Source organism: Vitis riparia, chromosome 18 (assembly GCF_004353265.1).
Source record: "Vitis riparia cultivar Riparia Gloire de Montpellier isolate 1030 chromosome 18, EGFV_Vit.rip_1.0, whole genome shotgun sequence".
In the NCBI taxonomy this organism is placed as follows: domain Eukaryota; kingdom Viridiplantae; phylum Streptophyta; class Magnoliopsida; order Vitales; family Vitaceae; genus Vitis; species Vitis riparia.
Genome location: NC_048448.1, coordinates 26,565,761 through 26,593,585, shown reverse-complemented (window position 1 = coordinate 26,593,585; position 27,825 = coordinate 26,565,761). Strand labels below are relative to the sequence as shown.

The window sequence follows — 27,825 nt, the reverse complement described above, 5'->3', positions numbered from 1 at the left end:
TTTCATGATTCTAAGTTCCATTTACGAAGTATTTCTGAGATGGACTAGTGGATTATTGTTGAGCTGGAGATAGTTGATTGATGATGTTGGATTCATCCTTTTATTGTGCATTAGATACCCACACTGGGGCATATTTCCACCTTTCTCCAAGGTTCCTAGTTGTTGTTGGACGGTATGGCTACCCCTATTCATGGTCATAGAGATGTTTAATGATTTTGACATATTCTTTATTGTACATCATATATCCATACTAGGGCATATTCCCCTCTCCTCAATGAGATTGTGTTTGGGCAGTGATGTGAGGATGGATGATTAATGTTGGTTGTTTACCTAATAACTTCGTCATCATACATTATACTGGGGCATATTCTCCTTTCCTTGATGAGATTTTGTTTGCGCAGTGGTATAACGATGGATGATTGGTATTGGTTATCTACCTCATGACTTTGACATCAGATCTTATACTAGGGAATATTTCCCCATTTTCTTTGAGTATCCTTGAGATTAAGACAACGACCAACTTGGTTTTAGATTGAGTACTAGTCTGGGGATTTCGATGATTGACTATATCAGGACTGCCCTATATGGATTTGTTGAGATAGAGATGGATCACATCAGGTTTCACCCGAGGAGCAGGGGTAGATCCTTTAGCCAGATGCTCATGATATAGATTGCTTTCGTCATTGTTACCTTGTAGATTGGGTTATCCAGATGAGCAGTATTTTTGTGCACTTTGAGATTTTCTTTTAGATAAGTCGCGATTTACACACTCCGAGATTTACCTTTCGAGATTCGTCAACAGAGCAGCTCTTCAGACATAGAGAGTTCTTTTAGTTCAAATTTCTCAGAGGTTCGTCATGATGCATTGGTTTCTGACCCATTGATTTCAGGGGATGATTCATTCACTAGTTATTTCAACAGTGCAATCACCCTAGATATTAGGGCATATTCCTTTTCCTAAGTTTAGTAGTCTGACCCTCGACATTTTGTGTATACGGCTCTGAGCCCATTTACTTCTTATCCACATTCGTGTTGGTCTTCTTTATCTTTTCCATTTAGAGCCTAGAGCTCACGACGTAGAGTCATTTTTCTCATTTATGACCCAGGGTCATTTCTTTTCCTTTTAGAGCCCAGAGCTCACGACCTAAATTCGTTTTTCTCATTTATGACCCAGAGTCATTTCCATTCCTTTTAGAGCCCAAAGCTCACAACCTAGAGTCATTTTTCTCATTTATGACCTAAAGTCATTTCTTTTCCATTTAGAGCCTAGAGCTCACGACCTAAAGTCATTTTTCTCATTTATGACCCAAAGTCATTTCTTTTCCATGTAGAGCCCAGAGCTCATAACACAAAGTCGTTTTTCTCATTTATGACACAGAGTCATTTCTTTTCCATGTAGAGCCCAAAGCTCATAACACAAAGTCGTTTTTCTCATTTATGACCCAGAGTCATTTTTTTTCCATTTAGAGTCCAGAGCTCACAACCCAGAGTTGTTTTTCTCATTTATGACCTAAAGTCATTTATTTTCCATTTAGAGTTTAGAGCTCATGATCAAGAGTCATTTTTCTCACTTGTAACCCATTGTCACTTATTTTCCATTTAGAGCCCAAAACTCATGACCCAGAGTCATTTCTTTTCCATTTAGAGCCCAAAGCTCAAGACCTAAAGTTGTTTTTCTCATTTATGACCCAGAGTCATTTCTTTTCCATTTAGAGCCCAGAGCTCACAACCTAGAGTCATTTATCTCATTTATGAGCCATAGTCATTTCTTTTTCCATTTAAAGCCCAAAGCTCATGACCTAGAGTTGTTTTTCTTATTTATGACCCAGAGTCATTTCCATTCATTTTAAAGCTCAGAGCTCACGACCTAGAGTAGTTTTTCTCATTTATGATCTAGAGTCATTTCTTTTCCATTTAGAGCCCAAAGCTCATGACTTAGAGTCGTTTTTCTCATTTAAGACCCAAAGTCATTTTTTTTCCATTTAGAGCCCTGAGCTCACGACCTAGAGTCATTTTTTTTTTTTTTATGACCTAGAGTCATTTTTTTTTTTCTATTTAGAGCCTAGAGCTCACGACCTAGAGTTGTTTTTTTCTCATTTATGACCCAAAGTCATTTCTTTTCCATTTAGAGCCTAGAACTCATGACCTAGAGTCGTTTTTCTCATTTACGACCTAGAGTTATTCCTTTTTCATTTAGAGCCTAAAGTCGTTTTTTCTCATTTATGACCCAGAGTCATTTCTTTTCCATTTAGAGCCTAGAGCTCACAACCTAGAGTTTTTTTTTTTCTCATTTATGACCCAGAGTCATTTCTTTTCCATTTAAAGCCTAGATCTCACGACCTAGAGTCATTCTTTCATCTATGGCTCAAAGTCATTCTTTCCACGTAGAGCCTTGAGCTCATGACATAAAGTTGTTCCATTTTTGTGATTGCGACCCCGTGTTCCGAACTTACTCTTATTATGTGCTAGGACAAGATCTCTAGTATTTTTATTTTAGTTCTTCAGTACAGTTCACTTAGTTCCACTCATTATTCATAGTTTTACTCACATTCCTTACACTCATGATCTCTATCGAAGAGGGGCATATTTGTAGACCTTCCATTTTGTCCTCCTGGCACATGTCCTTTTACGTGTTTATTCGGTACTTTATAGCAATTCCCTGGTGGCCCATTACTACTCGTGTAGCCTATATTTTCCAAGCCACTTAGGAGACTTTGGTTGAGGGATTTATTTAACCCCATTGTGACTCTTGGCAGCCCTAATTTAGACTTAGGTTCACTTAGACACCCTAAGCCCATTTAGATACACTTGGCCCATTAGGCCCCACCTTAGGTCCACTTAGGCACCTTAGACCCACCTAGGCACATCTGGCCAACCTAGGTACATTTTACCCACTTAGGCACTTTTCTAGGTTTAGTTTCACTTAGAGTTGTTTTCTTGTCTTTCTTTATTTATTTATTTTTATTGATTGATTTTAGGAGTATGTGAGTTTTGACTATTTTACATTATTTCATTATTATTATTTTTTTTATTTTTGTTTATTTATTTTATTTTGATTTTAAGACTAAGTGAGTTTTGACTTATTTGATATTATTATTATTATTATTATTATTATTATAAAATAAAATAAAAATTGTGTGTAGATGATACTTTGTGCCAGATCATGAAATATTTATTTGTTTTTTTTTTATTATATATGTTTTTCTTTTTTTTTTATTGGTTTCTTTTTCTCCAACCACTGAGCCACGCAACCACCAGCAGTCTTTTGTCTCCATTAATAGAAGAAGAGAAACAAAGTTCATTTAACAAGCCACCTAGGTGTCACTCTCTCAGCCATCAGATGAGGAGAAGAGATAAAAGTCGAAGCACCAACGAAGGAGAGTGATCAACCGAGTCCATATCAATCGTATTCGTATTAGGAAAACTCAGTGAGTGGCTATGCAATCGAACCATAAAGGCAGAATCTGAAAATAGCGAGCAGTGTGTACGGGATTGGGATTCACTCAGGAATTTTACGATTGAAATTGAATGCTATATTCAGAGAGGAGATAGTTTTGGTGAGTTGTCTTCCCATATTGGTGGAGTCAACGAGCGGGAAAGAGAGATCTTTGACTTAGAAAATGAAGGGGGGGAGGTGCAGTCGCATGATTGAGGGGAAAGAAAAATGATTTTCAATACGTGGAAGAGAGGAATGACAGGCTGGTTGTGGACCCGCATTTTTCACGTGCGTCCCCACTTGATTGGCGAGACTCGCTTTTTATATGTGAAAATTTTGTTTTTTGGAAAAGTCAGAATCGCCACTTATTTTATTTTATTTTTGAAAGGGAAAATAAAACAAGAAATAAAACCCTAAAAAATGACTCCATAATTTTTGGAAAAAGCATGTCTTTGAAAAACCTGAGTTTAAGTCCGGGAATCAGGTTACTTATTGGGAAGGTACCTCTAAGAGATGGCACTCCTCTAAGCCCTACAAAGGTCTCTACTGACTAAGTTGAGGGGGATGTGGCAATTAATTGATTAACTAAGGACACCTATGTTGACTAAGGTGATTACAAAAAATAACATGCTAAACAAGATCAAATCACAATAAAGGAGAGTTAGGGTGCTTCCTGAACAACTAAAGTGAAAAAAATAAAAAAAAGTTTAAATTAACTTGATCAAATTTTTACACATTTTAAAATTTATTCACCATTTTTTTTGTTTATAAATAATTTAAAAATATATAAATCTTTCCATAATTTATTTATATAATGATTTTTCTTTGTATATGATACAATAAACCCAGTAAGAAAGTTTGAGTTATTTCTTATTTTACCTTTTTTTTTCTTTTTTTAGATAGTAGTTTTTGCAAGTCAGCTAAAACTATTTTAATCAAGATGTACATTCATATGAACAAATAAATTATAGATTGCATTCGGTGAAAAATATTTTTTTAAATCGGTTTTTGTTGAGAAAAAAGATGGTTTGAGTCTCAATAGATAATTTTAAGTGATTCACAAGGGGTTGTTCGCATTCTATTTTCAACTTTTTATAAAATATATTTTTGTATTTTTATGAAAAATTCTGAAATACCAAATTAATTTATCATCATGTCTTTATAATCTCAATTCTCAAGTTTCAAAAAAATTGGGAAACAACTTTGTCCCGTTCAGACGAAACCAATGATCATGACTAATTGTATTTAAGTAGAAAGATGAAAACAACTTTGCCCCCAACCACTAAAGTCATCGGTTCTGCACTATTAATTGTCCTAAGTAACACGAAAACACGTAAGACTAATAATAAGGGTTTGCTAAATAATGTTTACAAAAATAATTTTAAAATAATTCTTAAAAGCAGTTGTCAATGAAAAACAGCTGGGAGGTCAAAGCTTTAAAAGTATTCTACATATATTTAATTAATTAACATTTCTTGAAATAATCAGTAAAAGACTTGTGAAAGAATATTTTAAATTTATTCTAAAATAATGTGTAGGTAACTTGTAAGAAATATCATAATTAATTATTTTGAAGGAGAGGAAGAACGTTGAAAACCAATACATAGTCGAATCACTTCCTCTTATATTGACACGTGGAGAGGAAGTATTGTATCCCGAGAGAACTATCATGACTATATAATGAATCATATAGGAAAGAATTACAGCAAAAGTCGTGCTATTAGAAATAGAAAGAAAATTGAAGGAGTTGTGTTTAGGATAAGAGACGAGGCTTTTATTCCAAAAAAGATGTGGCTGATCATGAAGGTTTTCCTTTTACAAATTTTGGTGTTTCTACTTTTTGGTGGTGGCATCCATTGTCAAGCTTCAATCCGTCGGCTTACTTTTGTGGTAAATATTATATATGATTCTAGTCTTAATGCCACCTTCTAATTATGATATTTAGGGAGAAGCATAGCTCTCATTTTCTACCATATGACCCCCTTACCCTACTGTTATTGAGTCGTTCATGCATGCTATGGGTGTCATTAAGTTGTTCATGCATGCTATCAATTTCTAATTGGTTATACACTTACATGAATGTATTGATGCTACTATTCATGCATGTAATATTTCTTTTGGGATGAGGTTGCACGGTTAACTTTTAATTGGTTGCAGGTGAGGGAAGCTTCATATACAAGGCTTTGTAGTACCAAGAACATGTTAACAGTAAATGGGCAATTTCCGGGACCAACTATATATGCTAAGAAAGGAGAGACAATCATTGTTAATGTTTATAACAGGGGAAAAGAAAACGTCACCATTCACTGGTAGGTCTTGTGCGTGTCTCAGAGAAAGACATGGCTTACATTCTTTTATTTCTAAGAGGGGGTTGCAATATATTGCTTTGAAAATAAAGCCAAATTTAAAACAATACTTTAGGGTTATTTGCTTCAATTCCATTGAAATACAGTTGATGCTTGTTGCATGTCATCTTTTGTTACTTTGAAAATTAGTACTAGTTTTAACATATAGTTATGGTTTCACAGGCATGGGGTGACCATGCCTAGATATCCATGGACAGATGGTCCCGAGTATATCACACAATGCCCAATTCAACCAGGGTCAAAGTTTACGCAAAAGATCATCCTTTCCACTGAGGAAGGCACTCTATGGTGGCATGCTCACAGTGATTGGACCCGAGCCACTGTTCATGGAGCTATAATCATCTATCCCAAGAATGGAACCAAGTATCCTTTTCACAAACCTAATGCAGAAGTCCCCATCATATTAGGTATGTATAAGTGTAGTTACTTTAAAGGTCAATTTACATATTATGAATTAACCAGCAAAGCAAAATCTAAAATTATTGAAGTTGTTGAAATATAGGAGAATGGTGGAAAAGGGATGTGAATGAGGTTCGAGATGAAGGGCTTGCAACCGGAGCAGACCCCAACTCCTCTGATGCTTTATTGATAAATGGACAACCCGGTGATCTATATCCATGCTCAAAATCAGGTACAAAGTTTAACTTCCCATTTTAAAATTGTACACGATTTCATTTTCTTGTATGTTAACCATATTACTTTTTCTTATCAACATGAACATAGCTATAGCTATGAGGATGGTAAAGCCATGATTTAACGCACAAAAAAAGGCTAGTCCAAATATAATTTTAAACTATGGAGCCAAATTTACACCCCTAATCAATCAATCACTTCATGATTGGTAGATCCTCATGGAAACTTTTTCTTTTTCTTTTGGCTAGTCATAAGTATACAACTTTCCCTTTCTAATTGCAGGCACGTTCAAGCTAACGGTGGATCATGGAAAGACCTATTTACTTCGCATAATCAATGCTGCCTTGCACGAGGCTCTCTTCTTCGCCATAGCTAAGCATAAAATGACAATAGTTGGAACAGATGGTAGCTACACGAAACCATTGACACGAGATTATATCACAATATTTCCTGGCCAAACCTTCGATGTCTTACTAGAAGCTAACCAACGCCCGGATCACTATTACATGGCGGCTATAACTTATTCTGTTGCCCCGAAATATCAAGACTTTTATGATAACACAACCACCACAGCTATTGTACAGTACAGGGGATACTACACTCCATCTTCACCTCCCTCCTTGCCTGATCTTCCTGCATACAATGACACAGATGCATCAGTTCAAGTCATGGCTGGCCTCCGAAGCTTAGCAGATGCAGAACATCCTTGCAATGTCCCATTGAGCATGAGCACTAACCTGTTTTACACTGTTTCTATGAACTCGTACCCATGCGTCAATAATTCATGTGGAGGGGCCAATGGGACGCGGTTCTCCTCAAGTATAAACAACATAAGCTTCGATTTCCCTACAATTGACATACTAGAAGCTTACTATTATAATATCAGTGGTGTATATGGAAATAACTTTCCTAGCTTTCCACCACTAGTGTTCGATTTTACCAATGATTATCTTCCATTAGTTTATCAGTTGCCGAGCACCGGAACAAAAGTAAGGGTGCTTGAGTATAACTCCACGGTGGAGATTGTTCTTCAAGATACAGCCGTGCTTGCAGAGACACACCACCCCATGCATCTCCATGGATACAGTTTCTATGTAGTTGGATGGGGATTTGGGAATTTCGATGAAAATAGGGACCCTTTGCGCTATAATCTGGTGGATCCTCCCTTTCAGGATACCATCTCTGTTCCATCGAAAGGTTGGGTTGCAATCAGATTCGAGGCATCCAACCCTGGTACGTTCCAAGCACTCATGTCCTCTATTAAAAATAAAAATAAAAACCCCAAGGAAATAATTTTTCTTAATATTACAATTAAGTTAGGTGTAATGTCGGTATATTTTCTCTGTTGCAGGAGTGTGGTTCCTGCACTGCCATGTAGAACGCCATCTGACTTGGGGCATGGAAACTGCGTTCATAGTGAAAAATGGTAAACACCCAGAAGCTCAAATGCTGCCTCCTCCATCCGACATGCCTCCATGTTGAAGCTGCAAAGAAATAACATGCCAAAAGATTTCATTGAATATTCGTATTATTCAGTTTTCATGATTTATTTTCTATTCAATTAAGATAAGAAGAATAATATAAAGTTGTAGAATATCATGTCTTGGATCGTTAAAATATATCTTGATTTGACAACATTTGGCCATTCCAATTTCACTCAGCATATAAAATTATGTTGATTTGACATTTTTTTTGCCTGATCCATATTTTATTCCAACTCTGTAAAAGGTTATGTATCATATTAATAATTAAAATATATATACAAATGATATAATTTAGAGTAATTGACTTATTCTAATATTTTAAAATTAAACTATGATTTGAATGGATATTTATAAATAAATAAATAAATAAATAAATAAATAAGTCATCAAATGGTTTGTTTAATTTTTTACTTTTACATCTGAAAATATTTTGTAAATAAGATAATTTTTATGAAGTCTTATAAAGTTGAGATAAATTCAATTTTTTTTATTTATTTTAAATTAAAATAAATGTTTTTTCCTAAAGTTAAAATAATTGGTATATAATTCATATTTTTACCTTCTATTTTTACTAATAATATCAAACTATCTACACTAAGATAAAAGGGAAAACAAGTCCAAATTTGTTTTTTAGTGATTTGATTACTTTAATTTAACTCTTATTTTTAATTTTTAATTTTACATTAAAGTAAACCCTTTCCTGCTTCCATAAATTAAAATAACTAGTAAGAACAAATCACTGGTTTTTGTAATTAAATTAGACTTGATCATTTGAATTTGTGGTGTAGAGAAAAGACACTTAACAATTTACTAAGATGCTGCAATTGACGGAACTCTCCGAGTCCAAGTCAATAAACTAAGTTGGTAGGTTGGTAGGAAAGTTGTAGGGTCATGAGTGGTGTGCTAAAAAAGATTAAATAATTAAACTTTGGTTTTATGGACTTGGAATATTCCCGCTGAGATTCCAATGCTATTGAATTAAGAAATAAATTAATAAATTATTCATTAACCATTGTCTCATTTTCTTTGATCATTATTAGTTGCCTTCTGTTCTCCATTAGGTTTGGAGTTCAAATCCTCAAGGTGAGTTTTCAATGGTGTGGCACATGGAACCAAGGTGTGGCCCATTCAATGGTGTTTAGATTGGGCTTTTGCTTATTACCATTTAATGGAAGGCTTGGGTTTTTATTTGGGCCATTGGAATTAAAATAATAATAATAATAATAATAAATAAATAAATAAATTTAAAGAGAGAGAGAGAGAGAGTTTGTAAATTTAAGCATAAGTTTTATATGCTTAAAAGTTAGTACGTGACGTAAATTTATATAAGTTAGTAAGTACTGAATTAGATTCAGGGAAGGTTTCCTCAAAGTATTAATTTCTAGTGAAAATGAAAATTCTATCATTGAAAGAAAATTCACAATTTAAAATTGGTCAAGAATGTCTATACTTAATAGTTTCTCCTTTGTAGACGACTATATTTTTCAAAAATTTTCTATTAGGCAAATCTACGACAAATCGATCAAGGTTTAATGGGTTTGGATTCAATAATTTGGAATTCAAGAACTGTCTTGATTGATATGAGAATTTCTCTAGCCAGATTGGTCTAGAATATCGTGTTAGTAATCGGGTTGTAAATGTGTATGTGTATGGAATAAACTTGGCTTATTTACATAGTTAGAAGTAGTGCACCGATTGATAAAGTTGAAGAGTGAAACATGACAAACAACCATTTGTTCATTTATTTTAAATTGATTAATGGAAACATAATTTTATATAATATTTATAGAGACTAGAGGGGTACCTGATGGTAGCTTTTCTTTGGGCAACCAGCGCATTTGCTAGTTAGGTACGTTACACTAAGGGAAATGTCAAATATATCCTCCTTTTCTCTCTCCATACCTATCTCCCTTTTTTTTATTTTATTTTTTTCAAATGTGTCAAGTGCAGAGAGAAAAAAGGTGGTATGTCTAACATCACCCATGTACTCTAAAAGAATGTTACCTTCTTAAAATAAAATTAAAAAGATATATCATTGTTACGTAACGAAGATTCAAGTCAAGTAGGATTATTCTTCGGTCTACCTTCTCTACATGAAAATAAATTCAATCACTCTGTTTGCACGTCACTTAGGTGGTGTTTGTTTTTTTTTACTTAATTCTAAATAAAATCTTAATATTTAATAATGTTAAATATTAGGTTGTTTGTTTTTGTAGTATTTTATTTTTATTAAGTATTAAAAAATAAAAAATAAAAATCAATATGTTATTTTTTTTATTTAAAAAAAACTACATATTTTAGTTTTTTTTATTTAGTAAAAAGTTTATAATAAATTATAAAAAAGTAGAAAAACAAATAACCTAAATTCTAAAATTAAATTATTTTCAGTAAAAAGCCAAAAAAATAAACACCACTTTAGTTTCGTTAGTCTTCTTAGGTATCAACTCAATGGTAGGAAATTATCATGATTATCATTATTTTTATGTTATACATGGGACAACATTGAATGGGATGTCTAAGGAATGGAGCAGCAGTCGGGACATTGAATGGGAAGTCTCAAGGAATAAAGCAGCAGTCGGAAAGATTGTGGACTTCTACTTTGCGGTCATAATCAGCTACACGGTTTCTACCTGCCCACAGGGTTTTACATTCGCACCATTGCTTCTCAACCAAGAAATAATACAGATCATACACCTTCCCCTCTCCCCAAGACTGCCTGCCCAGCAAACAAAGAATCTGATGGCCAAGAAAAGGGAGGAATTCTTCTTGAAGAATGGAAGCTTGTTATTAGAGAAGCTGGTTTCACTTTGAATGGCAAGTCCAATCCCATCCGGAACTTCTCCATCAAAGAGCTGGAGCAAGCCACAAACAATTATAATAGCTCTCTAGTTTTTGACCGGTGGATGTATTCTGAATGGTACAAGGGTTCTCTTGAAGGCAGATTCGTTTCCGTTAGGAAGTTTCATCCTGTGATTGACGATGCTTTTCTTGAGAGGGTCATCAAGGAAATTACCTTTGCAACACAACTGGGCGCTCACAAGAATGTTTTGAAGCTCTTGGGATGCTGCTTGGAGACCCAGACCCCCGTTCTGGTTTACGAATATCCGGTCAATGGAGTGGTGCCTCTCTATGATGTGATACATCCTTCTGCAGATGGAAAAAGTAGGCAGCGTTTGCCATGGAAAAGTAGGTTAAGGATTTCAGGTGACATTGCTCATGTAATTGCATATCTCCACACTGCATTTCCGAGGGCTATCATTCATAGAGAGGTAACGCTTTCATTCTTCTTCTTGGATGAAGATTGTGTTCCCAAACTGTCCAATTTCTTCTTTGCTATAGCTCTTCCTGAGGGGAGAAAGTATGTGGTGGATGCAGTGATGGGCATAGAGGGGTTCATAGCACCCGAGTATGAGATGACAGGAATGGTCACAGAGAAAGTAGATGTTTTTAGTTTTGGTAAACTTCTTCTGGAGCTTTTAACTGGCAGGGATTTTGGGCCTTTGGGTAATGATGGGGAACTTTCTCTGGATTGCATAAAAACATATGTAGAAGACCATGAACTTGATGGTTTTGTGGATGCTAGTATTCTGCCAAGAGGAGGAGAGATCCATGACCAACACCAATTCCTAGCAGTAATAAAACTTGCTCTGAGATGCATCATGACTGCTGCTGAGCAGAGGCCAACCATGGTGGAGATTGCAAAAGAACTCAGGAGAATTCAGAGGTTTGTCCCCTCACTAGTACTATATCTTATGAAAGCCATACTAGTACTTCTGTTGGGTATGTGTTCTGCTCTCCTGAAATCATAACCTTCTTGAAAAGGTGGAAAACATTCTTAGATAGAAAGCATTCTTAGGGTTTTGTCAAAGAAACCCAAACATGCACAATAGGGTAGCCATATTTCACTTGGTATGTTCAATTCAACACAAATATGACATAAATGCTACATAAAATTAACTAGCCCCAAAACTAATGTAAATGATTAAAGATGTAATAAAAAGTCTACTCTGAAGCAACTAATGTCCATGAATTAGTGAGCTAGCTGGATTCAGATACAAATCTTTGGGTTAGAATATCCAAAAAATTTCTTGCTAGTGGACAAACAAAACACATATATAGTCCCATGCACAGAGTTGCTTCCAAACTCACTCCCAAGATTTTTCCTTCATTCCCTAAACCTTGTAGATTTGCCAGGTGTGATTCACAGTGAGCTGTTCTTAAGTGGAGTTGCATAGCAGTGGTGGGATTTTTTACTTGTTTATAGTTCAGCACGAATTAATTAGCAGGCATGGAGTTAGTACTTGACAACATCCAAGATTGTGGAATTCTATATTCTTCTACTCATTCTCAACTTTCCAGACATCATTCATTTCAAAGACCATCATTGGTTTTCCCTCAAATATGTACCTTGTTTCCATCACAAATATATTTTTCTGTGACACAAGTTATTTGCTAACCAAAGACTGATAAGGCTTCTCACCTTAAATACAAGACAGTTGGAGAATTTAAAGCAGGCCAATAAGAGTACAGCATACATACATAACTCTTGTAAATAGATAGCATATATGAGGATAACTTAAAGAGTTGATTAATTACTAAAGGCTTCTGATACTACTTGGAATGCTGCAGACAGCTAACCAACAAAATGAAATTGAAAGCAGCTCTATAGTTGCCACTAGGACGACTTAATTAGATGATGTAGTCTTGTTATCTTACAAAAAATTCATATTTCTATGCATAACTACTAACAAACTATAATGTTGAAGTATAAGTTTCTTATTTGCAATAGAAAGGACTTACGATATTTTAGAGGGCAACAAGTTATCACCACATAAAAATAAGATTAAAAATCTAGCAAGGAAACAGACTTTATTGACATGGTCTTATTATTCCCATTAGATTTCTATTTTCTATTCACTTGCGGAATGCCTTAGTTACCTCATTTCTATTTTCTATTTCCCATAAGACAAGTCTGTTTGGCCAAAATGAAAGGAAGAATAATAGAACACAACAAGGATTTCATTAAACTGGAGGATATCAATAGTACTCTAAGCCATCATCCTTTATTAATTTGTTAACTGATTCTTCTCCCTTTCTTAATTTCTGCTTAGAAATTCCAATTCCGTTTGAATTTTCTCTAGAGGAAGTATTTGGCTATATTTGTTAGTATTATTTAGTCCAATGTAAAATCCCAAAGATAGTATGGGGTCAAGAAGGCGTTAGCTCATGCAATGAAATTGGAAGGCAAAGCCGATGTGATCAACTGATAATTCTTGAACTCTCTTTCATTTCAGAGGCATCTGCTCAAACATGACTTTGACACCAACTTCATCAATCTCCCCTACTGATTCCATGATTCAGATGGCAAACCCTCTAAATCAGTTGATTGATGTGAAATTGGACGTTACAAACTACCCCATATGGAAACGTCAAGTTCAGACTGCAATTAGGGGTTATGGCCTTGAAGGTTTCATCCTCGGGACTCGAGAAGTTCCTCCTGAGCTTATTCAAGTTGAAGACGGCACACAGATGGTGAATCCAGCCTATATTTCCTATCAACAACAAGATCACCTTCTTGCATCATGGATTCTCGCTTCAATGAGTCCAAGCTTCCTGCCACAACTAGTTGGCAGTGATACTGCCCTAGATATCTGGAATACTGTTGGGCATATCTTTACTTCTCAATCCACAGCAAAGATCATGCACTACAAGCATCAACTTCAAATTCTGAAGAAAGGTAGCCTCCCAATGGTCTACAGTACTAAGGAGGCTGAGATTCTACAAACTTAGCTATGCAACAGAAAAAGAAGTTTCAAGGTGGAGGTGGAATTCAGTTCTACAATAATAAGACTTATCAAGGTGAAGATCAAGTTTCTGGTGGTCCTAATAGTCATGGCACTGACCAAAAGCAAGTCCAGGGATAATAGTAAGCCTCAGTATCAATTGTGTGCCAAAATGGGACATACAGTGCACCAGTGCCACTACAGGTTTGACATCTCTTTCACCGGATTGAACAATGATAATGACCAAACTAATGGTGCTTCTACCTCATCTAGCTAGTGTTTGTGATAGTAATTTACAACCAGACAATAATAACTCCATGATTGTCATGGTACCAACACTTGATGACTGATGGTATCTTGATTCAGGCGCCACTAATCATGTTATTAGTGACTTGAACAACCTTTCATTTGGATCCAACAACCATGGTACCAACAAGATTCACATCAGAAATGGTGCTGGTTTGGTTATTTCAAATGTTGGTCATTACTTTTTTCCAGTCCCACTTCTAAATCTAAAGCTTTATTCCTAAAAATCTTCTTCATGTCTCATTGATTACAAAGAATAACATTGCATGTTTGCTTTGAATTTCATTTTACATTTTGTTGGGAAGGATCAAGAGTCAGTAGGGCAACACTTGTACAAGGGACTTTAGATGATGGGCTTAAGTTCCACCTATCCAAGTAATAGTCAACATACCCGTTGTAGGTTCTAATGTTCCTAATTAAAATGTCTAGTTCAATAAAGAAACGTAATTCAATTACTAATTAATGTGATTCCGTTTTTGTTTATAGTTTTTCCTCCACTGTAAATCTATCACTCAACATTTCTTGTCTTCACACATCCTAATAGAATAGCATTTTAGAAAGAAAACATAGATATGTTGTAGAACTAGGACTCACTTTACTTGCTTAAGCAAGATTGATCTAAATCATTTACAATTCCTATCCTGTGATCTTTGATGGGTTCATATTTCCTTTTGGGACATTTTTAAAACCTATTCTAACCCAAAATTGATACCCTTGTTTCCATGATCTTGACACCAAACCAACTGGTATGGTATATCCTATTCCTAGCTGTCCTGCTTTCAAGTCCAAACACAAAATCCAAAAATAATTTTCGAAGTATTAAACATTTTGTTCAATAAGTTACCACAAGAAATTATTCCTTAGCTTTGAATGATCCAAGCATTGATTGGCTATTGCAAGCAACTAAAGGCATAACATTGGACTGACTAGTCAAAGGTCAAAAGTTCAATTAGTTAAGCCATGGAAGTCCTTACTAATCAAGATAAGTAGAATATTTTAAGTAATTTTTTAATTGTGATTAAAGTCATTCCAATTTTAAGTCACTTCATTTAGTTTTTGTGTTCGATCGTATTTTTAAATCTTAGCAAGAGAAAGTTTTAAAGCAATAATGAGCAATCAAATTAAATGGGGAAGAGCATCTCAAGTTCAAATTTGAAATAGAATGTTTAGAGAGGTTATATATGTTTCTAGTGATTAAAATTTCAAATCAAGAATGAGCAATCAAATATTTGTTTTCAAATCTTTTAAATTTATTCAAATCTATTTAAATAAATTTAAAATAAAATTATAGGTATTGACTTTTTTAAACTAGAACCTTTTGGATTTATTTTTTAATTCATAATTTAACGATTTGGTATGTGTGTGATTGTATATATGTGTGCGATAATTTAGCGATTTTATTCTATGTGATTGTAACTATGTGTGTGATTATATATATAATATGATTTCATACATGGAATAAAGGTTTAAATTATTTGTAAGATGATTATTACGTAAATACTTATAAAATTGAAACCTTATACTTTTACTATCATCATATGGTCTTGAAAAACACATTGCATGACTTAAAGTGCATTGGATATTATTTCTATTTAAAGTGTTTTTAATGGAAATGTTTTTAGAAAAATTACCTATCAAGTGTTTTTTTTTTCTAGAAAATATTACAATTGATTTTTCAATATTAAGATATTTCAAATTTTTAAAAGTGTTTTTTAAATTTTATAAAATACTTTAATTTTTTTTAGAAACACTTTTAGGCTAAAAGCGCTTAAGAATATTAATCAACTTGAATTGATATATATTTTATTTACAAACTTTCTTTATTGTTTTATGAATGAGCATTGTATTGATGATGACATGAACTCATAAAACACCAAGTATGCTTATGTTAATAATATTCATATAATGCCATAGATCCAACTAATTTTGATCTTATAATTTTTTCTTATATGTCCAATGGGTAAATTCTATTATATATTTTGAGAAGAACCAATAAATTAACTAGCATACTCATAATACTCAAATATAGCCAATGAAAGTTGAAGTCTTCTTGTAAAAGTCAACTCTTTAAATAAAGGGAGAATTACCATATAGGATGAGCTACGGGTGATAATAACCCAAAAAGGTGTTCATCTCTGTCCATACCTTACCATATCAGCAATACAACATATGAATACCTTCTATCCAAATATTATTCATTCCTATGCACTCTTTTACACATAATATAAGGTGGTGTTTGTTTTTTTACTTAATTCTAAATAAAACCTTAATGTTTAATAGTGTTAAATATTAAACTGTTTGTTTTTATAGTATTTTATTTCTATTAAGTATTAAAAAGTAAAGAAAAACCAATATATTATTTTTTTCAATTTAGAAAAAGCTACATATTTTGGATTTTTCTATTCAGTAAAAAGTTTATAATAAGTCATGAAAAAGTAGAAAAACAAACAACCTAAATTCTAAAAACAAATTGCTTCCAATAAAAAGCCAAAAAAACAAACACCCTCTAAGTCTCCCAAATAAGTTCTTCTGTCATCTCGAAAGTTGAAAATATACTAAGAATAAAATCCTCGCTAATGAATACCAGCGTACGACAGGCGCGATAGAACAACAAAAAAAAAAAAGAAAAAAAAATCCTGATATTTTCTAGAACAGAGATGTGAAGGAACAAACCAAGATCATGCATCTCATGCATGATTTGAAGGAACATACGTTCCCCCCAACTTCTTAACAATATTTTGATTCTCGTCTTGCCACTCATGCATCTCTACACTGTTAATTATTTTTATCTCTACCTGGGTTTATGCATGGTTTGCTTACATCTTGGTACATAGCTGAACTAACACGCCAAGCTACTACAACCTATGATGAAAAATCTATTCAATTCGGGAAAATATTCATCTCAACTAACGTGGCCAAACTAACTGGAGCTCATCCCATGAAAAGCTACCCTCTTTTCCTACTTGGAAGTGGAAACCTAACTTACCTCTAGTAACATAACCTCTTTTTTTCTTAACTAGTTTGTTAGACAAAGATGATAGAGGTAAACTTGATTACTTCATCAAGTCAGCATTCGGTTGGGTGGTCAATGTTTTTTATAATTCTACTGATTTGGATTGCTACCAGATGTTTGTCAAAGTTGAGAATCTTCAAATGCTAGATCACCCCAAGCCCTACTGATATCACTGTATCCCTCAATATCATCCCAAGCCCTTGACCCTTGTAAGCACTTTGTTTTTAAAAGGACTTGCTCAAGTATCCCAAAACAAAGCTTGGGAGGAGGAACACAAAACAGGAAGGGAGAGGTTCACCTGCCAAAAACATTCACACAATCATAGTAGTAACTAGCAACACAACATCACTAGCAGGAGCGTTAGCAACTGCACCCTATAAGGGGCTAACTCATATGTCTGATTTGGAAGCTGATTATTTTGCAAAGTTAATTGACAAATTGACATTTAATTGTATGTGGATCCTTGTGAATCTAATCTGTTCAAATCATTGTTTTGATACATGCTTATGGTTTTTCACAATCTAATTCATTTTGAATCTTGTTATTGGATTTTTCAATACATGTTAGGACTCACATTCTAAGCCATAAACCCAAGAGTGAAAGGATTAAGAATGGTTCTAACACCAAGGGTGAAGTTCAATTCTAATGGTTTTATTTTACGCCTGCTTCGAGAAGATCCAGTGGGGTAATAAAGGTTGGCTTTAGAACACTGATTTAAATGATAAAGCCATTCCAAAGATTTGGCACACAACCAAGGCAATGGCTGTAGGACAACTTAAGATCTCACATTCTCACTCAATTTAGTACTAGGTATAAAAGACCATGATACTGAACAATGGTGCTCTAACTCACATTTGCTACACACTCTAGTGCTATCTTGTAGGTGGCGTTCAAAGCATCAACTGCCTCAACCAAGAAACTAACTCTAGGCTAGCTAGACCCAGGCAACCATAGTGCCATCAAAATACACAACTCTGCAGCCACTAGTTAATTAAAACAGGCTCTTAGTTGGTCCCTGACAAGGAATGGAACAAGCCTAAACCAATCAATTGGATTAAGGGCTGCTTGGCCAAACGAGCTCTAGAAAGCCACTATTTAAGTTTGCAATGTCCTTTCAACAAGCATACATATTCACTAGGCATGGACTATGTTCATTTGTGTACATAAAAGCGAGTCTAAAGGCACTTCAATAAATGGTATCTTTTCATGAATCATCCAAAAGTTTATGTTTACAATGCATAAATACCATCAAAATGACAAAACTAACTAAACATGAATTACGGTTATTTTAATCACACACAATTTTGTAGGAGCAATCTACATATTCTTGAGGGCTCCAATCATGCTATTATTCAAGTTTTTATCAACTAAACTTTGATAGGTTAGATGCTAGGCTTCAACCTAGTGATTCTAGGAATTTTTCATAGATTACTCTCAATCTGAAAAGACAAAACTAAATTCATTGCACAACATTCTAAAACTTGAACAAATTTTTGTGAACCTTTAATACCAATCGGCATGTCAATGAAATTCTGGTGGTTGTTCTCTGGATACTCCTGAGTTCGCCATTTCTCATTACTTCAACTGCTTTCTCTGAGCCTGAAAACAATGGATCTAGCCTATGTTGTTCCAATGCTTCAATATCATTAACTACCTGAAGACATAAGTGGTAATAAGCATCCCAGTTTTTCAAAAATATATTACCTTAAAGTATGAATTAATTCAATGCATATTTTAGATGCAAAAAGCAATATGTTTCCATTTGCTCAAAAGAATTTAACTCAAAAAACATGATAATCTTACTTTATCGTACTGCTGCACCTCGCTATCTTTTATACCATGCAAGTACTCTGGACCAAACAACACGTAATTTTTCAATAAACAAACATCCTTAATTTTGTAAAGCAAAAAGAAAGTAAAGAAACCCACCTGAGAACATCTCATCCTTGAATATCAGCAAACTACGAGGCATCAATAGAATGGAAAAAGGATGATGATCATCCAACCATTTCTTAGTCTCAATCTCAAAGCTTTTGTCATCTGAATTTTTATCCTCTGCATCATTTGTGTCTAATCTTAATCTTGAATGAGGGGTGAAGTCCATAACAACTGGAGACCCAAGAGACAAAATTGCTACTACTGGAAAATAAGCAGGCCCATCCTGGTGTGGCTATATGGAAAATAACAATGTTATTAGGAAATAATGCATAACCATTACTGTGCTACCAATTGTAGCTAAAGTCAATTGCATTTCAATCGCTTTACAACACTGTGATTAAATGTTGAGAAAAAAGACAAGTGAAAAGGTATAAGGCTTCAAGTACAAACCATTATTCCTTGGTTAGGAAGGTATTCGTTGATTAGCACATGATTAATTGCTGAGGGGAAGAGCCCTGACTCTTCAAATATCCTTTCTGTAATCCTTGTTAGCCAAGTAGGCACTGCAAAAGAGAGAAAGAGATAATTGAGCCATTTATTCTTTTAACTAAAATGTTTTAGGATCTGAAGCTTTAGTAACACCCACATACAACACATGAACTTTAAGCTGTTCTAAGTTTGCAATGAAATAAGTAAATAATCACATTGGCAGTTAGAAAATAGTGAGGAGTATCAATAGGGGAGAAACAGTAAAATCCAAGAAGCCGGGATTGTAAGAAGAGAGGAAGAGAGGAAGAGAGGAAGAGAGGAACTTTAACAAGGAGTGTGCATGACAACCTTACAAGTTTGAACACAAAGCACAACCCATGGTTGCATTAGAAACAAATTCTGAGCTCTAACATGAATCACAATCAAAGAATTATGAGGAGAAAAATGAGAGTTATTCCACATGATCCTTGCTAGTTTTACAATCGTGAGGACATAAATAATATCCCAGTGTAGATATTTATAGATATTTACCATGATGGAACAGGTACGGTCTTGATAGAAATACCCTTCATCAGTTACAATGTAGTAGCCTTGCCCAATGGTGTGCCTAACAAAGATGCCTAGTAAGGGGGCTTTTGAAGAAAAAGGGAATAGTTGTTATGATTTTTAGAGCATAATGGGTGGCATAACTTTGATCAACTCAAAATTCAATCCTTCTCAAATATGATATTAACAAACTCCATGATAGCAATATTATTCTTAATATGATTGAAGGAAATAAATCCAACAAAGTGATTCTAAAATTAAACTCAACTTTATAAAGTGTTAACCCAACTACTTAGGGTTGGTTTCACTCAAACATTGTCACACATTTAGCTCTATCAACATCAAATGATTATGAAGAGCCCTTACTCATTTCCTTGGTCTGCTTATCACCCCCAAATGGATCCTTTATTTCTTTCAGACAAGTCATGATGCATCCAAATATGAGTCAATGTGCACCACAATGCCACACCACACCCAGCATTTTTGCTATTAAAGACTATTGTCAAGCCTCTTCTAGGTAGAACAAATGAACCACTCCATTTCACCCATAATTCATAATTGATTTCCTGTAAAGCAAACAGGATTTCGTTTCTCTCTCTCTCTCTCTCTCTCTCTCTCTCTCTCTCTCTCTCTCTTTTCTCTTTTTCTTTTTTTTTTCTTTTTTGCGTGGTGTTATGATTTAAGCCAATTTGAGTAAGATACAAACATAACCAAAATTACCAACATAAAATAGAATTAATCCCATTTCTTTGGAACCCTAAAATAGATATCACTTACAATTGCTCAAGACTTGCAAATGATCATAAAAAACCCCATGTATGTCTAGGGAGCATCTAAAAATAACCTAATGAAATCATCACACGATGAGTGAAAAAATTCAGGATAAATGAGTATAATGGAGTAACATTCCACTTACAATCTTGAGCGAGAAGACCCTTCTCATGGACAACACCTCCTACAAGTCACCAAAGACCACATAATCAAATTTATTATCAACAGAAATTATTACATATCAATTATAGCATACCCCAGTTCTGTAATCTCCTATTCTTCAAAGATTTCCACTTGGACACTGGGGCTTGGTAAATCTATAAAACAAAAGGAATTCCAACCAAAAGAGGTGAAATTTAGATGAGATTTCATATAAAAAATGAAACTAGTGTTACAATCAACAAAGAAGGAAGTTGGTACATTATTGAGGAGCTGAGTTTGTTGGTAGTCTGTGATGAAATCAGGAATGTAAAACAAGGTTGGGTGAGGGCCAACTCTGAACTTGTTCAAATTCCCTTCATCTTCCATTCTGTCAAAGATCAAACTACCATTAACACAAAAGTCGAAATCTTTAACAATTAGAGTCTGAAAAATAGAAATAAATATCAATACAGAAGTTGAAGTCTTCAATAACTAGACCATGAAAAAAACAGATAAATAAAGAAATTGAATAATTATACCAGAAAATCTAGTCTAGCTTCAACTTAGGCTTCTTTCATATGTAAGCTTTTCAACAACTAAACAATAAATAAAATACATGGAAAAGAGGGATTTCATGGATTTAGGTTTATTTTAGGTTTAAATCCCAAGCTTTTTCGTTTTTCTTTTTTTTACAACAAAAATCTATCATTCATACGATTTCAATCTCATGATTATTATCCTATCACCTTAAATTGTTATTTGGTTTGAAACGTAGTATTTAAGCTTCTAAACGAATACTATATTATTTCCCTTTTTCTTTTCTTTTAGTGCTCCTATTTTTATTTATAATTACACAATTTTTTTTTTAATTCCAACATATTACCTTTTTAATTATTTTTTATTAACTATGTATAATTGTTTGTATTAAAAATAAATAAGGCCACATGTTCACGAAAACCACATGTATAGTAAAAGGAAACTTTAGGAATTTGACGTGTCTAATTTTGTTTTTTAAATTTGAGTATATTTAAAATATTTGTTTCTTTAATACTAAATTTATCTCTTTAAAATTATAATTTTACCTTCATCTTCAACTTCTTGTAAAGCATGAGGCCCAAATGAAAACCCCTATATTGATGAAGCCTTTTTAAAAGCATTCGCTTTATTTGAAGTTTTAATTAGGCGAGAGCCGTGTATTACATAAACAAAAAATAATTAAAAAGGATATTAGAAAATAAAATTTTGTACACAAAACCACCCCTAGACAAAAGAAAAATAATATAATTGACTCATTTAAAATGCTTCTTTCCTAATATGTTGGATCATATTGAGAAAGTACTTCAAGAAATGATTTTGAAAGTGAAGTATCTAGTTATATGAAATTTATAAAGTAAAATATAAGTAACAATGTTAATTAAGTGCTAAAAATTGAGAAATTAACATAAAATTATTGTTAAATGATAAAAATGAAGCACCATTTAGAAATAAAAATCTTTGAAACATGTTATATTGATAGAAACTTGGTCAAATAGTTAGATATGACAAAATAAGATAAGTGATTTTTAAGTTATAGAACTTCTATTTTCATTTCCATTTTTTCTTCTTCTTTAAATTCAATTCCTTATTATTTCCAAACAATTTTATAATTAATTTTATTAGCAATAGATGTCTTTTATTCTATATTTTTATTTTTCTAGGTTATGAAAAAATATTTTTATAAAAGAGAGATACGGCTACATGTTACATATGAACTTCTTCAACCATTATATACACCTATAGCACTTTGAAAATTAGCTTATTGAATTAAAAAAATGTAAAACAGTCCCTGAATCTGAAAAATAGCCTTTATTCTTGTAAAACAAGAAATATTACTGAAATCTAATTAAATAAACTTTTTAAGACAAAAAAGTACCCCCCACCAACTTGTTTATACTCATTTCAAATCAACGTTCTTTAGAAAAATCACCAAGGGTGTCTTGGGTACATGGGAATAGGAATGGAAGTGAATCATAATACCATATAGACGAGAAATTATAATCTTAGTGAGTGAGATTTGGTTTCTACATAACAATATATTTTTTGTTCCAATTCCTGTTCTAAAAAACAATCTAAACACATTAATGAATGAGAATATAATCGATTTCTCATTCTCATTCTCTATTCCAACATTCCAAACATGGCCTAAGAGTATTTAGTGCAATTGAGGTTAGAATTTGAAGGAAATAATAAAACACTTAAAATTACTTGTGATTGCTAGAAAGTACTAAGCAAAAAAATATTCAAGAAAATGATTTTCTTAGGTTTGGATTCTATAGAAAAAAAGGGAGAAAAAAAATACTAATCCCATGTTTGGTTCTTTGAAAATTTGAAGGAAAATGCAAGGGAAAGAACATAGAAAGGAAGACTATATTTCATTCCAAGAAAGTTTAAGGGAAAGAAAATGAAGAGGAAAAATAGAATGATAAAGGTAAAGAAAACTTATAATTCTCGTGTTTGGTTGTCTATGGAAAAGTTGAGGGAAAGAAAATTAAATTATTTAAGAATGAACTTTACTTAAACTTTCCGTATCTTTATCTAAGTAAACCTCATCTTTTCCTCAGTATTTTGTTCCCTACATTTTTGCATGACATCCAAACATAGCTGAAAAACAAAAGGAAAGAAAAAATCAAAGAAAATAAAAAAATAGATTTGAAGTTAACAAATTATTTTTATATGCTTCTTCAAATTTATTTCACTTAATTTTTCTCTTTTATATAATGATATGAAAATTCTAAGTTTCTAGCTAATTGTAATTGACAATGTCTAAGCTACTTAAAAAAAAATTTCCTTTCCTAAGTACTTCCCTAAAATCAAACATAGCATAAGGAAGAAAGTAGTCCGATAGGTAAGAAAGAAGAGAAAATGTTAAAAGATTTTTCTCTCATTTTCCTCAAGAAAATTTGTGGAAAGTACATTATTCAATATATTTTTTTCCCTATATTTCTCTATAAACAACCAAATAAGAAAATTTCATAAGTTTTCCATACCTTTTCCTTTCCTAATATTTTTCCTATCCATTTTCTTTTCCTCAAACTTTTCAAGAATCAAAGTAGCTTAAGATATTTTAGTAATTGGATTAGCTAAGTCTTTTCTATAAAAGAGTAGTTATATCCCAACCACCAAATTTATTTTTTAAACCATCTACTTTTAAAAAAAAATTACTTTCCAAAGTATCCTTCCATAAAAAAAAATCAAAAATCCATTTCTTTTCCTATTACAATCACCTCTCCCACTAATCTCTTTCACTCTCTTTACTTTATCCCCTTCAACAATACCTCAAAAACAAACCCTAATTTTTTGGACAGGATCAAGATTTTTGTCAATGGATAAAGAAAATGGTTGTTGCCCATGATCAAATGAGTGAAGAAGCATGCTTTATTTTTATTTTTATTTTTATTTTAGTATTTTTTATTTTTTTGCATTTTAAAGAAGTTGGGCAGGGAACATGTTCAGCATAGCAGGCTAGACAACCATATAATATCTAGTTGTATGTTTGACAATATTAAGAGTATTGAGCACATAACTTCTGTACACTTGAAAGATGATCTAGTACACTAATGTTTGACAGCACAAATATCGTCCAACTTACCAATGTAATACAACATAAAGAGAATTTAGCACTCTACTGTCATACACAATAGACCATCCATTACTAATCTACCAAATAACCTGTACAATATCTTTGTTGTTTGTTCTTTGAGCTGATTTTGTAAATCTCATTCTTTTGTAGGATGATGCAAGTATTACACATGCTCTAATGCTTATGGTACAAAAATGTCTTCACAACCAATATCATCCATCAAAGTAGAAAAGTGTTGAGCAACTGTATCAATGCAATCATGTCTTTCCTTCCTTTCTTTCAGCTCAATACCCATTGCTCTACCCAAGCAAAAGATTATTTCAATTGGTTTCAACAAGCAGAATCATTTTGTGGCAGTATAATTAATTTACATTTTTTTTTTATTTTATAAGAAAGCACAGAATTCATTAAAAAGAGGCAAACTAGCCACAAAGTATACAGGGGGTATACAAGGCTACCAAGGCCTCACAAGCAAAAAACCAAAAAATAAACCCACCACCCCTTATCTGGAGGCTAACCACTCCGGAAAGCCTATGAGGGAATGCGGCTCCTCTCCAATATACAATTTAGCCCAACCTCATATATTACAAACAAAAGAATATTTAAGACTCTGAATTGCTAACTCGCGCCCCCCCCCCCCCCCCCCCCCCCCCCCCCCCGCCCCCCTCCCTAAAAGTTAATCTATTTCTCTCCTTCCAAACCATAAACAACAGAATGGAATTCCAAAGTTTTTCCTTTTTTACCCCACAAAGGATCCCCTCCAACTAAATAAAACCTCCTTTACAATTTTTGGAAACACCCATTGAACCCCAAACAAACCCAAAACTAAATCCCATAGCACTCTGAATGTCCTATCCCACCTTTTTTTTTTTTTTTGATAAGTAAAGTATTTTCATTAAAGGCCAAAAGGCAAAGGAAAGAGTTGGTACACTCATGCCAAAGATTAGATTACTTCATATTTCCCATACACTAAGATGTTTTGACTTTTCAGATGATGTAAACACTCAGTATACTATTGACCTGAATATTGAATGAAATATGTATATATATTTCACTACATAACCTATACTAAATATAAAAATACAAAGAGTTTGTAAACTTTTTCTTTCTACCCTTATTATGTCAAATGATTTCACCTCATAACTGGTATCTCTATTATTTAACATTAATAATCATAATAAATTCCCTTCAATTATTTATTGGTTATAACTGATAAAATTATATAGATTTTACTTATCTTATCCTTCAAAGTTCTTCCTTTACTTTATTTAAGAATTTCTATTTCCGTTTTTTTTTTTCCCCTGTTCTTTCTTCTTCCCTTTTTTTATTTTTCTTCCTAAAGGCTTCCATTTACCATGGGATTCAAGCCACAGTAAATACCATTTCTGTTTTCACAGTAAGGTCAAGTCAAATTATATATATATAATTGTAAGCATTCAACAGAGAAACCCTAGCCCTCTGTTTGGTTTCCAAGAAAATAGAGCAATAAAAGAAAACAGCATTCTATCTTTTGCTTCAAATAAAAATAAAAATAAAAAACACCCTAAGGTCAACTAAACCAAACAGTCCAGTCTCAGGTACCAAATCCCCAGTGGCGAAAATTTTAAGAATTAATTAATTTTCTGAGATTTTGTCTATACTTATAGAAGAAAACAGTCCCAGATAGGAAAGATCCCCAATCTTAATAAATTTTTTTAAAATAAAAATAAAAATCCATCTAGACTATAATCCAAAATTGCAATAGTTCCACGGCTGTTCAAAGAGAATCTGTAGAATTACAACCTTCCAGCAATAGCATTCCCAAGTTATAAAGCACTGAGTGAAATCCCACTCTCTGTTTGCTTACCAAGAAAATGAAGAAAAATATAAGAAACCCAATTCTGATTCCTATGTATCTCTCTCATTTTCTTTGATTCCAAAAATCCAAAACGAAACGAAAACTAAAAAATAAAAAAATCAGATCAACTAAGCCAAAGGGTCCTATGAATTTTAGATAAAGTTCAATCTTCTGTATTCTTCAGTAATAGATATTAAAAAAATTATAATTCAATTTTTTTTTTCTCGTTATTTTCTCAGCATCCAAAAAATTGCATCCAACCTAGAAATTGATTGATTGAACTGGTAATAAAGATTGGAGCAGTACCTTTAACCGAGAGATCGCTCGAATAGCAGCGTTTGGAGAATAAACGATCGAAAGCGGAGATGGGGCCGATCATGCGGCAAACAAAACCGAAAGAGATGACGTGAGTTGGGCTTTTTCAGGTGGCAATGGGCTGGGCTTGGGCAGGCCCAACTTTTGAGCCATTGGGCCGTAAGTGGGCTCATTTCTAATACTTGGTCATCAAATCTTGCGACTCAAGTTTGACTCAACCTCACTGAATCGTTTTCAAAAGAATTTCAATACCCAATTGTTTAATTAGGTTTAACTCGATTTTGGGTTTCAAAATTTTGATAAGTGATTTTTTTTTTTTATGATATTTTAAAATTAATTAAGTAATTAAATATACCTCAAATTGAATTACTTTCACATTCCAAAATACTTAATTCATGTTGTTATTGGTATTATCTTAATTTTAAAATAATTATGTAATAATAGATATTTCACTTTTCAAATTTTATTTTTCATACTATTTTTTTCTAATTTTTGGGTGGTGTTTGTCCATTTACTTAAACTAAATAAAATTCAATTTAGTTTTAACTCCAAATTTAACTTAATAGTATTTAGTATTAAGTTATTGATTTTTTTTATTATTTTAGTTCTATTAAGTATTAATAGGACAAGGGTTATATTAAGATTGTGTTTTGATTGTTTCAAAATTTTATTTTTAGCATTTAATACAAAATAAAATATTTTGATTTTTCTTTTCTATTCAACAAAAAAAATCTTTTAGAGAGGGGAAAATCCTACTAACTTCATATAGTAAACAATTTACATTATGAATGTATTTTAACTTCTTTGTGCAAATCCTATATTTTGGTTATACCACTTGATATTTTTCTACTTTAATTACAAACACCTTTCAAATAATATATATAAATTACGTCATGTATCTATTTAGTCTTCTAATTTTATGCTTTTTAAAAAAAAATATTATCTTAAAAAATAACACAATCTTACTTGTCTCTAAGGAATAATGACACAATATTAACATTCTTCATTAAAAAGAAAAGTTCTTAATATTTCTTTTTCATAGAAATATTTCAAATTGAATAACTTCAAAACTTAATGTAGGTGATAAGATTATAAAATTGAATATACATAAAAGAATATGTTTCTCTTATTCTTATCAATTCTTGAGAGAAAAACCAAACAATATTAACAAATTAATTAAAAAAGAAAAATGACTAAAAAAAAATGAT

General features: G+C 32.9%; 3 protein-coding genes across 4 annotated transcripts; 2 read left to right on the top strand and 1 right to left on the bottom strand.

The window, feature by feature from the left end:
• Window positions 1-5,161: 5,161 nt before the first annotated feature.
• LOC117906982 (laccase-14-like) lies at window positions 5,162-8,072 on the top strand. Its single transcript, XM_034820281.1, has 6 exons — window positions 5,162-5,326; window positions 5,594-5,745; window positions 5,965-6,209; window positions 6,305-6,433; window positions 6,718-7,668; window positions 7,787-8,072. Exons 1-6 carry the CDS (start codon window positions 5,225-5,227, stop codon window positions 7,915-7,917), a joined length of 1,710 nt encoding a protein of 569 aa, XP_034676172.1. The 5' UTR covers window positions 5,162-5,224; the 3' UTR covers window positions 7,918-8,072.
• Window positions 8,073-9,025: 953 nt separating this feature from the next.
• On the top strand, window positions 9,026-13,970 carry LOC117905585 (non-functional pseudokinase ZED1-like). Its single transcript, XM_034818480.1, has 3 exons — window positions 9,026-9,036; window positions 10,492-11,643; window positions 13,214-13,970. Exons 1-3 carry the CDS (start codon window positions 9,026-9,028, stop codon window positions 13,707-13,709), a joined length of 1,659 nt encoding a protein of 552 aa, XP_034674371.1. The 3' UTR covers window positions 13,710-13,970.
• Window positions 13,971-18,197: 4,227 nt separating this feature from the next.
• LOC117906039 (alpha-ketoglutarate-dependent dioxygenase alkB homolog 6) lies at window positions 18,198-26,693 on the bottom strand. 2 transcript variants are annotated; one of them, XM_034818975.1, is made up of 8 exons: window positions 26,609-26,693; window positions 21,126-21,234; window positions 20,962-21,022; window positions 20,851-20,889; window positions 19,350-19,462; window positions 18,951-19,191; window positions 18,825-18,871; window positions 18,198-18,675 (listed from the first exon to the last, which is right to left on the bottom strand). In XM_034818975.1, exons 2-8 carry the CDS (start codon window positions 21,231-21,233, stop codon window positions 18,496-18,498), a joined length of 789 nt encoding a protein of 262 aa, XP_034674866.1. In that variant the 5' UTR covers window position 21,234; window positions 26,609-26,693; the 3' UTR covers window positions 18,198-18,495. The 2 variants fall into 2 exon arrangements, with proteins under 2 accessions (XP_034674866.1, XP_034674867.1); XM_034818976.1 differs by having other exon boundaries at window positions 18,951-19,182.
• Between the last annotated feature and the right edge of the window lie 1,132 nt (window positions 26,694-27,825).